At 41.8% G+C, this 14,794-nt stretch overlaps 1 protein-coding gene across 1 annotated transcript in view; it reads right to left on the reverse strand.

Moving 5' to 3' along the window:
- The window catches only part of Dhc93AB (Dynein heavy chain at 93AB), a 289,061-nt gene that overhangs the window by 166,992 nt on the left and 107,275 nt on the right, over positions 1–14,794 (reverse strand). Inside the window, exons 36-40 of the mRNA XM_080266572.1 lie at positions 11,961–12,073; positions 9,913–10,106; positions 4,373–4,469; positions 3,682–3,804; positions 2,258–2,419 (exon numbers count right to left, since the gene is read on the reverse strand). Of these exons, the coding sequence (XP_080122698.1) occupies positions 2,258–2,419; positions 3,682–3,804; positions 4,373–4,469; positions 9,913–10,106; positions 11,961–12,073 (689 nt within the window). The remainder of the gene's footprint in view (positions 1–2,257; positions 2,420–3,681; positions 3,805–4,372; positions 4,470–9,912; positions 10,107–11,960; positions 12,074–14,794) is intronic.

Below are 14,794 nucleotides of genomic sequence, written 5' to 3' on the forward strand. Positions count from 1 at the left end.
CTCCGAGGTGCGCAGACCGAACCCAGTGTGGGGTGGTGGGTAGGACAGTGGGAGCTGGGTTGCCATACCTCCCATCACTTACTACCCAGGAATAAGGAACTGGCATTAGGGGGAACCATGTCGCTTTAGACTACCTTAGGCAAGCTTTTAATCACCAGTTCTAATAGTTCTAGGCTTACAAATGACAGACTGCTTTAGATTCTTTAAATTTTGCCACGATACGGAATTAGAGGGCACTAGATTCCAGTCACATTGTCAATAACAGTCTGGTTCTGTTTTTTTGACACAATACACACATGTTTCCTAATTACTGTATAGGAAACCCCCCTTATTCCAAGGGGTTATATTTAATTCAGTTTATCAACATCATCATCTTCATCAATCCATCCCTATTTCCCACCTGAAAACTGGGGTGAGGTGGTATCCAGAAGTACGGAAAAAGCGTAAAATTAGAACTATCAAACATCATTCTAAGTGAAGTGGGCCACACAATCATTACCACACCATTCATGACTGTCTACACTTCACAAGCAAACAAAATCACAGCATATAGTAGCCTATTTTGTATTTTCCTTTATAGCTGCTCATAATATACACCCTGTCAACTAACAAATATTCCATTAATTACTAACATCAAGAACGAGTACAAAACCTCGGTCATGTGTTTCTTTCTAAATACGTCATCCATACGTTATGATTCTTTGCCAACTCATTACCTTCATCAATTTCCATACCACACACTCATTTACCATATCTGTCCACCTTCTTTTTGACCTGTAATTCCTCCTCCAGTTTTCAAACACACTTACATACAGTATACCCTTTTCAAATGCCTATCTACATCCATTCTTTCGAAATGCCCATACCATCTAAGCATGCTCCCACCTACCCTTCTATCAAAAAGACTTTTTTCTTCCATATACTTCAGTAATCGCTCCCGTTCTTTATCTATCCATTCACAAGATTTAGAAAGACGTCTCCAGATAAAATCTCCATTAACCTCTTCAGTGTGATGACATCCACTCTATTTGGTCTTGATACTGTCAAATGACTTTCTTTATACTGTGAAAAAAAAAAAAAAAACTGCAAAAAACAGCGGCATTTTTCAATATGCTCTTAAACCATTTATTTGTGGTGAAAAAGTCTTATGCACCGATAAAACAGTCAGCAATAAACAACTAAGAATAATACGCTGGTTCCCCCTTCATGCCAGAGCCCTACCATGCCAAGCCTTGCCAAGAGGACCGTAAAAGTATAAATACCTCGATGACCGTCTGTTTCTCTTCATCGTCGCTCTTGCATTGATAGAGGGGCATGGTCAGTATACACTCTAGGTAAAATAAAAACTTAGGCCACATCTGACAAAATAAGTATCCGAAAGAAAAAGTATAATTTACGATGGGTTTTATGGGATACTGTTGATTTTTTTAAAAGGTGAGCTACGTCTCTTCTCTAAGGAAAAATATGCACCCATACCACATGCAGCTTGAAAATTTTTATTGCAATCTATCTTAAAAATACTCTCCCCTTTGAAAATTGTCTACCATATACGATACTTCATGCAAATTCTTAGCCTAAGTTAACTCTACAGGAAGCTGCCAACTCATCCTTGTTTACCATGCTCTTACCTTCTGGGCTTCACCTTTCACAAAAACAAACTTGGAAACAGACACTGGTAATTTGTTTTTATTCTCACAATCTTGACCAAGGTTAATAGTCAAGTGTCTAAAACTGCACTACTTTACCATAATCACCTGTCATTGTTATCTTTATGATGTGGATATCTAAATATGCTACATATAGTATGTGTAATGTCATTACCCACTAGATAAAGTAATCAGATTATCACCTAATACGCTTCCCATCAAGTGTAGCAATTCCAGATGTGAGGTAATAATAGAAAGTTAACCGGGAATAAAGTTTAACGGAGTAGTACGGCAGCAGCTGCTGTAAATGATATAACATAATTTAAAGCGTATGCAACTGAAAACAAAACAGTAAAATATGAAAAACTGCAGTTGCCCCACTTGATAGTGAGCTACCTATCTGATTGTCTACCTAGTATTTCTATCCCTCTATCCCTGCATTCATTTATATCATTATGCCCTCATCTCATTTCATGTTGCTTTTAGCACTTAAAGTAATGTGCTTGTGCCCTACTCTCATCTGACAAAGTAACACTAGCAATTTCTTATACCCTACTGTTCTCCACCTCTCCCCATGGTGACCACTACCCTTTCCCCATCTGTTGTCTCACCTCAAATATCTTCTTGGTGACGTCAACCTGGAGTTTGTTGAGCATCTCGAGGTCCTTGTCTTCCAACAGGCGGTCTCCGTATACACGCTGAGTTTCATGCAGCCAGCAGCGCAGTAGTTCCAGTGGTGTCTTTACAGTCTCACCCGTGCAGAACAGCAGGCCCTATCATACAAAACCTTCCTCAGTGATATGCTGGTAATACTATATTTTTTCACACTACCATTTGGCAGTCGATGGTACATCCCCGCAAGTGTTCTGACAGTGAATTATCAAATGAAGTCATGATGTGTGTTTCTTTCTTTTTTCTCGTAAACGGGAGCAATTGTTTTTATAGAGTTGACGATAATTCAGTGAACGCACAGCCCATTTTATGATGCATTCAGATGTTAGTTCTCTGCTATTATGCTTACTTTTTCCATTTTTTAGTCCTACCCACCAAACTTAGTGGGATATCAGGTTAGGATGAAGAGGATGATGATCATGTCATCAAATTCACAATCTCTGCCTGATGATGATCATGGGTACAAGATGTGGCTATGCAAAGCAGCTACCGCATTACCACTGTGCGCAGCACCTGAAGTTTGGACTAAATAAAATTGCAAGTCACTTACGGTGAGAAGCAGTGCTCATGACACCTGTTTCCCGTGTGGCATATGTTTGATAATTACAGTGTGTTTGCATTCTATGGTGTTCTGAACTTGTGAATTCAAATTTCACGTCTTCCAATATGCTTAAATTTAATGGTTAGTTCGGCAAGACCTCATTAAGTTCAGATGTGGTTCTGATATGATGTGAAGGAAGTACTGGCTCAGCTGTACGTGGGATATGTTACCGACTGGATAATGTGATGATACTATACAAAGTCTTTAATTCAGTTACACATCTGTGGGTTGAGCAACATTTTATCCCCTCTAACTTGCTAAACTACTTCAGTGTAATGATGTATATTTCATTTTATTTTTAATACCTTCAGATGCCTTTATTCATCTCTGGAACGACTTATCAAACTGAGGAAGCTAAATACAGGCCTCCTTAATTCCTTCAGTAACAGAGGTCTTTCACAGACTTAGCACAATCACTTGGAGGCAGAAGATTAATATGCAAAAGAATGTCATTCATAGTACAGCGGTTAGCAGTAACATGTTCTGACATAATTCTGAGACTGCCTAATGGAAGTGCTGATTGCAAGTGTATCTTTATATTACTGGGTAAACTGGTAGTGGAGAGGAACACCTTCATGTGGTAGCACAGGTATATGTCCGCCACCAGTTTATATAAAGATTCCGTAATTCCCTCTTTATCCCTCGAAAAAAGGATGGCGGACCACAGGAGAAGGACAACTTCATCTCACAGTTCACTGGGTTATGATTAGATAAGCTTGGGGAAAACCACCACCACCAACAGGGTAGACACTGTAATGGTACCTGGAAGATGTTGGTCAGGTCACGTAGGTTGAAAATGTAGTGGAACTTCGTGGCAGTGGGGAGGAAGGTGAAGGTGACTTTCTGGTGCAACTGTAGGGCTGCCTGTACCAGTGGCTCTGTCATCTGAAAAAAATGCATATCAGACTCACTCAGAACCTTAATAACCTCATAGGTATCTACATATACACACAGATAGTCCTCATTATAAATCCTTTAGATGTTCTCTTTTTTGTTAGTAAGGCCACGGTAAATTACGGATGATCTGCCAACAGTATAAGTGTATCATTGCTACCTTTAACGGATTTGCCAGTTACCCTAATTAACAATACTGTACTAACTGCAGGGAAAAAGTTGATATTTTGGAACACATCCCTAACTTATTATGAGGACTGCCTGTACAGAGCAAAATACAAGTCAGTATATCTTTCCGTTTCGCTGTCGCTACTGACAATAATCTTAAAGGAATCTTCTCGCAGTGAATTGATCAAATTACACAGAATGCTAAGTAGTAGATGACACAGGCTCCAAACTTTGGTTGTAGGATCAGATTCTGGTAAATTAAACACTGATAAACACATATTTATAATCACTGGACTGTACAAACATTAAGAAACAGATATTTATAATCATTGTACAGGATATTCTGCTGAAGGAACATAATCAGACCTCACAGTGTAAGTATTTATCTCACCCTGGTAAGCGTTGGGTTGAATTTCATGGAGGGGCTCTTAAGATGCTGGTCTAGGAGAGAGGAGTAGATCAGGTTGAGGCTCTCCATGCATGGGAAGCTGCAACCAGGAAAATGTAATTATATACTCGTGTGTATATATATATATATATAATTATTGTATAAAAAATCCATCATCATCATCATCATTATCATCATCATCAAAATCATTAAAATCATGTCCCTGTATTCTATTTTTTTTTTTTTTAAGTGAAATGTAGAGATCTATGGTATGTTTAATGTCACTGCGAATATGACTTACGGCGGCGTCACACTAGGCCAAAAGTGGCTAATATGCGAGCCAGTTTTGTGAGCTGCTAGCCAAACTGACCCACGGTGAGCAGGATTTCGCTTGTGAGGCGAAATAGTTAACAATTTTTATTCACAGCTTGTTGGTGGGATTAGAACTCAAGTGAGCCAATATCATTGCTGTAACTGGTGAGAAAATATTCTGTCATCACAGAAGGAAACTTTAACTAAAATTGTTAAGTAAATACAGTTTGATTTTTGTTGTTTTTATTCATTTCTATTCTTTTCTTGTGACATACAATTAATATTCGGACACTCTGGTGACCAACCGTGGAGGCTGTCTGTTTTATTTCCAAACAACAAGTGGAAAGCAGATTGTGACCAGTATTCAATAAGAATCCTGCAGCAAGGAAAACTCTAGTAGACTGCCTTGTGGCTCTGGAGTTGCTCAAGTACATGATTCGGTTGCACAAGCTGAGGAAAAGTGAGTGAGTACTCCATGGTGGTTTGTTTACAAATGACCATGAGGCACCAAGGCAGATGACATTGCTAGCTGTTTCGGCTCACAAAAACACGTGTGTGATGGCAACTCGATTTTGCTAGCTGTTTCGTCTTACAAAAACTGCTCGCATGTTAGGCACTTTTGGCCCAGTATAATGCTGCCTTTAGACCCCTTTCCCACATACACGAAGTTTAACTGAACCGCTATAATGAGGGCTTCGTAGCCTGTTTGGCACTAGGTTCGGTAGACTTCGGCATGAGTCATTGAGTATCATGATAAAGCGTGACAGATCATGTGGCTGAAAAAATTTTTTTGACCATGCTAAAAACTTCTGAAATTTGTCGTAGCAACTGATAATATTGTAGCTCTTAGTAGGTGCAGCATAGGTGCTTCATAGCACATAGTAGGACATCTTAGGACATCGTAGCAAGGTCGTATCACATCATTGCATATCGCCAGACACTAGGAATAGTTTGTTAAAGTATCATGTTTCTACAATGCTTCACGAATTTCTATGAAACAGCTATGACTATCGTAGACCTTCCTTTAATTTTTTTTTTTTTAGATAATGACTGGAGGAAGGAAAAACAAGAAAAAAAAAAAAGTCCATGTGCCTAAAGGCATCCTCTATTCATAGAATATTTATAACAACTTGAATGATTTGGTACGAACTGGCGATGATATCGGTACAATGTGTCGAGATTGCTACAAAACAGGCCCACGAAGTGCTACTAATAGGCCAAGACCCACTTATGGAGAGCTGCGATGCAGTACTCTAACTTATAACGAGAAATGAAGCACTACTAAGTTGCCAAGATGTGTCACGATGTAGTGACAAGCCACTACGCACAGCATAAAGCCTGGGTCACCCAGCATGGGCATCAGGCAGGGAGAGAGAGAGGAGAACCCGACAAGCCACGATGGAAGACACATCTCCTGCTATTGCCTGCGACCCTTTGAGGGGGGTAAATAGCCGACCACAGTCTCTGGCAGCCCAGACAAAGCTCAGGGGGACTGTGGTTTGGTTTTATGTCAGGGAGGAGTATGGCCTCATCAAAAGCAAGGATACTGAAGTTGTTGTTTTCGTGCACAGCCAGGCTGTCATTAAACCAAACCCATGGTACCTCCAACCCTCCCTTGGGGATGACGAGACAGTGGAGTTTTCTCTTTGTGACTCCTAAGGGTCCTGAGGCTCGGGATATCATAGGGCTAGGGGGCGTGGTGGTGCAGGTTTCTGAACATGTATGGAGGCTCCTTGCGGCCAGGGGGCGCCAGGCCAGGGGTCCTGGGAGTCCTAGGGATGTAAATACCATCATAGAAATGTGCATCACAATGGTGACAGTTTTTTTATGGAGTGATAAGTTTTTTATGGAGTGATAAGAGAATGGAGGGTGAAAGACTGACGAAGAGTGTATGTGAGTGAGGTGGAGGGGGGAAGAGGGAGGGGGAGGCCGAGGATGAGATGGAGGGATGGGGTGGAGAGGTATATGAGAGAGGCGGGTGTGAGTTGGGAGCAGGTCAGTGAAATGGCGGGGGACAGGGCGACTTGGAGGCGATTTGTTTGTGGCCACCCCAAACGGGATTGAGGCGTCTGCCAATAGATAGATAGATAGATAAGGGGGCTTTGCGCATTCTCCTCCCTAAAACTTTTGAGGAGAATAGGCTGCCTCACCTTGTCATCCCCAAGAGCTTCACCTGCGATGTACATTCTGCCCTTTGCTGCCATGAGCATCGGGTCCAGCAGCCACAACCTGCTGCCCCCCACACAACACTGCAGAAGAGACCAAGGCTAAAGGCTTCCCTGAACAGGAAGACTGCTGCACTGATCACCAACCCGGCTCCGGATATGGCCACGAACCAGGCCATTGCAGACGTACACCAAGCACAGTCAGTGACTGAGGAGGAGCAGGACTCTTCTAACTCCACCTCCATGGCCGAGGATGTGTCGACTGGCTCCTCGGCTGGGAGGTCGATGAGCCCTCCTTCCTCAGGCAGAAGAGGGCAGCCCATCTCGCCGTCCTATTGTGGACCATAAGGACTGGCTAGACTTGACCTTACCATCACCTCCAGACACTGGACACCCACAAATGGTTGTACAGTATCAGCTCAGAGCCATGACCCACTCCAACTTATATGGTCTGCTCTGGGCAGACGACCTGGGTGAGGGGTTTCCACCCAGTCTGATTGTCATGGGGGAGGAGGTGTGCCTAGCTGACCTGTATGTTGCCGCCGCGATTGCCCCCCTAGAATGGCCATCTTCCATACAGCGAGTGATTTACTGTTGTTTCTGGTCCATAATCCTATTTGACCTAATGCCCACCATAGTGGGCGGTGACCATAAAGTCGTTAAAAAAAGGAAAAAATGGGCATCAGTTTTGCCTTGCTCCCCAACCATACCAACATGCTGCTCAAGAAGCCTCCATAAGTGCAGTGGCCGAGAAGACTCCTCCATCAGATGAGCAACCACTGACACCAACGTCCACATACAGGAACCTGTATTCAGCATTCGCCAAGGCTATCAAGACAATAGAGTGGAATCCATTGTAATTATAGTTATTATACCCACCATGAGGAGGGCACGTTATGGCCACGTTTTCCACCAAGAGCGCCAACTGTGTGATAAGAAGTCCATCTTTTGGAGTACAGGGCAGCAACTTCCTGCCACTGCTCTGGTGTTGTAGGGCAGGGCAAGATCTCCTCAAGGTACTCATGTATTATAGCTTCACAGGTTTCAGGAATTATCTTGCTTATTGTGTTGTGGGCCACAAAGAAACCTTGCTGCAGAGTCTTGTAGCTGTCCCCTGTTGCCAAGTGGCGTAGTGTAATGGCCAGGCCTCCCTCAAGAATGTGTCTTTCTTAGGTTTAGGCCCATCCCTGAAAAGCAACTCCGTGAACATGTTATGGTCCATTTGCAAAAAATTCCGAAAACTGCTAGCATCTTCTGCAATTGCAAGTTCCCTCATGAGGTTTTCATACCGTTCGAAATGAGGTCGTCTGAGTTGCCAAGACTTGCTCCAGTATCCTCCCCTTCTCTGGTGATTTTTCTTTGTTACCTGGTTTAACTGATGTATAGGGCCAAATCCAGTTCCGCAACCTCCTTCTCTAAATCACACTGCAACTTTAGCTGTTCCATTTCGGTGCAACAATGGCAGAGTCCTCGAGTCCATCACAGAGCGGTCCAGGTAAATGTGGCAGGGTTGCTTGTAGAACTGAGAGTGTGAACAATTGTTCCAAACACTTCCTTTTATATATGCCCGGAGCACCATCTGATGTACATTGTGATGAATCGTAGCTCAACTCTGGGCTTCATAGCCCTTCGTGGGTCTTCGTTAGTACATCGTAAGTATTCGTCCACAGATTTTGATGGTTAAAATTTGAAAAAAACTGGCTGCATAGTGCTTTGTACTAGAGTCGTAGGTCCATAGTAGGTACTTCGTAGTGTTTGGTAGATAATGCGTAGCCACTTCGTAAAACACAAAGATCGTGGCCATTGACCATGATCCATCAAGAATTCGAGTTCGTGACAGTTTGGCGCGTATATGGTGTATGTGGGAAAGGGGCTTTAGGCTGCATCTACACAAAATATGTGCTGGCCCAAGCGGGAGTTCTGCATCACTGTAGCTCCCAGAAGTTCTGGCCCCAACACCATGCATACAGTGGAGCCATTTATGTGGGTTAATGATGCAAAACTCCCTCCTACACCCGCTCGCACCAGCAAACATTCAGTGTGGACGTCACCTTATTGCAGAAAGAAAGCCTACAGTATAGTCTCCCCTTCTTCTGAACTGCGGGTGGTATGAGGCTGTTTGCACCACAAGTGCTTTAACAAAGGGGTTACCACAACTTTACACCACTACAGTACAAAGAGGAGAGGTTTCTAGCCTCCCTTTGCTACATTTTTTCAGTAACCTGTTATGTAATATACATCCATCATTCTATCCTGTACAGGTATTATCTCATCAGGATTTTTTAGGCCTGGGGTTAGACTTCAGTTCAGACATTGTAGGCAAGGGCGACCAGTCACTCAACTTCAATCATCTATAAAACTTAAATGCTCATAGGCCACATCCATTTGAAGTGCCTTGACTAACAAGTCCATTATGTGACCGTTTATTGGTAAACTACATATATTTACCGCAGAGCATATAACAATAAGTGGGAGTTACACTGGTTTTCTTCTTTCACATCCTTTCACATCAGTGATTTGAGATTTAAAAACAAAAAAAAAAAAAAAAAAACATGGAATGACTAAAACTCCAGGAAAGTATTGGAGTCAGGAGGCTCGTAGAGAAGTTTCATTTTGGAATACAGTATGGGACGCAGGTTAAACTGAAATGTAACATTATTCAGGGGGTTATCCTCGCTTTTTTAATAATGTGGTTAACTTTTGACCTGCATATGAAAATATCTCGGTAATTCTATACTTTATTCTTCTTAACACCAGGCATTTTTTCAATAAAAATCCCAACATAGAAAAAAGGTTAATCGATGGTGTTGTACAGATCCCGCAGGATTTATTTAATAGCCATTCATCATCATCATCACCACCATCATAACCTTTTTACTTTTTTCACACCTAAGGGTGGGGTGAGGTAAGATCAACAAAAAAAGTATGAAAATGGAAAAACATTCACGAACATACAAAAAGAAATGGACCAGACATCCACACATCATTCAAGCTCCTGGAATCCTGGTGTCACTTCAGAGGCTTAGCTTACCACCAGCATATATATTCGTAACTGACATGCCTCACCTGACAGCAAAAACGCTGAAATGGCGCTGGAGTCTTGGGTTGATGGTGAAGGAGCCGGCGGTGGGGTTCATGGCGCCCACATACTGGACATTGTGCACATCCTTGAGGGTGTGTTTAGTGCGGTCATACCAGTGGCCATAGTCAAGGTGTTGCCGGATCAAGGTGTGAGGTTGCACTGTGCCGTACTGGTCCACCTGTACACCCAAGTGCAACAAAGAGGTTAGTATAAAGGACTAATAGTGATCAATTGACTGTTTCCTGTTGATGAACAGTATAAGAAATGTCTCTTAAATTCATGAAATAAAGGTTAGGATGTGATATTCTCATCTGATTAGTGTTAGGGTTTCATTCACACAATTTGATTTAATGAAAGTCCTTGCACACACACACACACACACACACACAATATGCGGCTCCCCCACAACACTAGGCCTGTTATTGTTTCAGGAAGGCTGCAGGCACACCACGTAGGCTGTATATCTCTCACGTATCCCATAACTAGTTTCTGAAATACTGATATTAATTCTAGGTTTCATACCTTTTTGGTCTGATTCCGTCAAAACTCTCGCCGATTACGTAGCTCTTGAGATTTTTAAGAGCCTTTTTGCCAGACAAATGGAATACCCTTTTTCGGTTCTCCGTTTCTGCAATATTGGTGTATCACCAATGGTAGCCAAAGTGCGTCGTTAGTTTCGTATATAATTCCCCCCTAGCCTAACATAATGAAATCGGAAAGTTTCCTCTGCATTCAGATTTCACATCACGAGTATAAATGCTGTATAAACAGACTGATGTACGTCACCCTTTTACAGGAGCAAATGAGAAACCTTACGATTGATTACTCCCTGTGTTCTAATTCAGTGCTATTGTTAGGTGCTTCCACTTAATTTTTTAGCCTTTTATTGCATCTAGTTATACAGGAATTTTGCAATGGAAAAGGGGTAGAACCCTCTAAGTATCTATAACCAATTAACTTACAGACCTTTATGATCCATACTTTGCACCGTTTCACCATACCACATTTTTCTACATAATTTGTGTCCATGGTGCTGTTTGCTGGCTCACATTGCCTAACTGCTGCAAACGTGTCTTTTCGCATACTCACAGACATTTATCAAAGTTTACCGGATTTGCTGTCATTTTTTTTCTTTTTTCTTTTTGCCCTCTATACACCAGCACAGAATGATATTTTTATTGTAATAACTAAAACAATTATACAGTATAGCTTTATGGCGTAAAACTGCTACAAATTACGTCCACATATCCAGCCACTCTGCGGTTAAATTAAGAAAAAAAAAATGCAATATACAAATAACACGAATAACCAACAGCTTATAATTCGTACAACTTTGCCATGAAATAGTTAATCCTAAGGTACAAAGACAATAATGTACTTTATCGAAATATTATTGCTTTGGAAGAAGTTGGAATAATGGCCACATACAGTACCCATATAACATGTTTCCATATTTCCTACGTAGTGACATACTGTACGTAAACTGTCATGTTTTGCTTCGATTTGATGGCTTTATCAGCTGTTGATATGCTCTCTGGTGTTTAATTGTTACTTCCGTAACCTGTAAAGACAGACAGTTATACACTTCAGTAGGTATAGTTGTCAAATGTGTAGTTGCCTTTAATCATCATCATACACTAGCTCAGAAGTACTGGATTAAGACTGTGATGCCACAACCAGACAGCGCGTTCAGCAGTCACACGAAATTTCGGCTACAGTATAATTGATTTACTTACTTATTCTTGCAAGTTTTGACAAAAAAGTAACTAAAGGAATTTTCGTTATAATTATGATCCACCGATATACGTTCGTTGGCTCATATGAGTTTTAGTTTTTAACACCCCCATTTCATATTCCGATCATCATGACAGCATAACCGCTTTATAAGATGCAATGAAAGAATAATATAGATTTTTTTTTTTATTTACTCTTGACATAATGTAAAAGAGCATCAAAAGGGTGACACACAACAAGGACTTACTGTACGAACAAGCCTACCCTTCCCTCTCAACTCCCACCCCTTCTCACTGACCATGGGCATGTTGATGTCGTCGATGAAGTAGACAAGCTTCTTGTTGCCCGGGGGGGCGTAATTCCGACCAGCCTTCTTCTCCAGGGGTTTCTCCAGCACTCTCTGCAGCAGCTCTGACGGCAGAGGGTGACAGTACATTCGTATGATGTGGATAATTATTACCAGGCATGCAAGTAATCTGCGTTATGTACAGATACATATACAGACCCTAAAATAATTCCGCAACATTATGGCTTGAAGCATCATGAGACACGGACCAAGGACTGAGATCTGCCATCACAAGCAAATGATCACGATTTCATGTCTACGTATCATTTCAGACATCACTGTATCCTGGAGCGTATTTTTTACCGGGTGTACAGTACTGTAATTAAATATACAGGTATGAACACAGCTGGGTAGCATTATGTACGGCCAGGGAAACAACTACCTTTCCTTGTTTTGGGTAGAAGCTTGATTCCCTTAGTATACAGGCGAGAGTATCACTGAATAATGTTACTCATTGGTAAGAGTAAATATTGAGCCACTTTACTCTGATATGGGTACATTCAAATAAAAGTTCATTTAGATTTTTTGTTTTTAACACAAATAACTCGGATTCCAACCAAAACAAAGAGTACCCTACCATGAGAACTACAGTTCACTCTTAGTACTCCTAAGTCTGTGGGAGTCACATTGCTCTGGCATTGTGGTACACGACTAGTATAGAATATAAAATAAAGTATCAAAGATCACTGGTCAGAGTAAAATAAAACCATTCAGCTACGGTAAAGCACTTGGATCACTTACAGGTAATGAACATTTATCCACCTATCATGACAACTCACACTAATACAGTATACCCACTAACTGTTAAAAACTTCAGATACATCAGAAAGTATCTAAGGCAATGCAGTCATGATCTTACAGAAGTTTCAATAGAAAGTATAAAATGATATTCAAATGAATGAGTGAAATAAACGTTTCATTCAGCTACCATTCTACAACAACTAACCACTCCAAAATGGCACCTATTCGGAGCAGGAAGTTGTATGCACCTCCTTTGAAGCATATGAACATTTTAACCCATAAACTGCAGGAGAGGGAAAATTTGCTGTGCAACCAATGCGTGAAAAGCAAGTTTTTCTGTTTTTCTTTTTTTTATTCCTTATTGGTAGAGGGTGTGATAAATTATACATATATCAGTTTTGGGCCGATATGTGCTATAGTACGAGTGTGGTGGCTGCAGGGTTTTGAAATTCGTTATGTTGTAGAACCAAAATAGGGGGGGAATGGGAATGTGTGTGTGTGTGTGTGTGTGTGTGTGTGTGTGTGTGTGGAGGAGGGCTGGGGAGTGGTAGTGGAGGTAGAGGGGGGAGGTAAGCTACGTGAAATGGTAGAGAGGAGGGTTAGGGTGAGTGGGAGAGAGGAGGATGGGGGTTGGGAGTCGGTGGGAGGCGGGATGGTTCGGCTGGGGGAATAAGGACCGGGAGGGGGGGTAGAAGGGGGCGGCCCGGATCTTCAGTCGCAGTCCCTTTCAATGCAGCTCAGGCAGTCAGACGCAGTTTACGTGTTAAATGTATAGCCAATTGAGAGAGAGAGACAGAGAGAGAGAGAGAGAGAAAGAGAGAATGCACATCAGGTTTGATGGATATGAAAATAGGCGAGTTCTGCAGACACACGTCAGTCAATTAACTCTCAGCCTAAATATATATATATATATATATATATATATATATATATATATATATATATATATATTTAGGCTAAGAGTTAATTGACTGACGTGTGTCTGCAGAACTCGCCTATTTTCATATCCATCAAACCTGATGTGCAAGTGGAAGAGGAGCATAAGACAGTATGGATCAGTTGGGTCAAGGATTGTGTGGGTAAAGTTGAAAGTTGGAATACAAATGTGGGCGATTGTGTGTGTGTATGCGCCAACGCAAGATCGTGCTAGAAGAGTGAGAGAAGAGTTCTGGACAAATGTAGAAGTGTGCATGGAAAAGTTTGGAAGGAATGAGAGAGTGTTTTTGATTGGTGATATGAATGGTAAAGTTGGGAATGTGAAGGTGGATGGAATAGTTGGTGAGTGGGGTGTGCCTGCTGAGATAGATGAGAATGGCAGTGCGTTAGTGGACATTTGTGCTGGGAGGGGGTTGGTGATAGCCAATACCCTCTTCAGGCATAAAATGATTCACAGGTATACATGGCGAGTGATGAGAAGGGTGGGTGGTGAACTGAATGAAAGGAAGGCAATGATTGATTGTGTGTGTGTGGATGAAAGGATGCGAAGATGTGTAATGGATGCAAGAGTGTATAGAGGTTCGGGGAGTGGACTTTCTGACCACTACTTGGTGATGGCCAGAATTAAAGTACAAGAAAGTTGGAGGAATAGAAGAAGGGAAAGACGAGAGGAAGGAGTAGTTGCAAGGAGAGTGGAAAGGTTACATGAGGATGAGAAAAAGGCAGAGTATAAGAGAGAAGTGGAGGAACGATTGGGCAAATATGAATTGGAGCAGATGGGAGACGTGGAAGGTGTGTGTAGAATATTTACAGAAGAAATATGTGCAGCATGTGATGTGGTGTGTGGAAGGAAGAGAAGACGGAGGGGGGTGCAAGGAACAGCGTGGTGGACTGAAGAGGTGAAACAGGCTGTGGCACAAAAGAAGGAAGCATACAATGAATGGATGAGAAATAGGGGCGTGGAAGAGGTTGAGAGGCGGAAGAGAGAGTTATATGTAGAAAGGAAGAGAGAGGTGAAAAGATTAGTAAGAGAGAGTAAGAAGAGAGTGGATGAGGAATTTGGAAGAAATTTGGGTGTAAAGTGGAGGGACTGTAAGAAAATGTTCTGG

Source organism: Coenobita brevimanus, chromosome 21 (assembly GCF_032717465.1).
Source record: "Coenobita brevimanus isolate Jiangsu-jjx chromosome 21, ASM3271746v2, whole genome shotgun sequence".
In the NCBI taxonomy this organism is placed as follows: domain Eukaryota; kingdom Metazoa; phylum Arthropoda; class Malacostraca; order Decapoda; family Coenobitidae; genus Coenobita; species Coenobita brevimanus.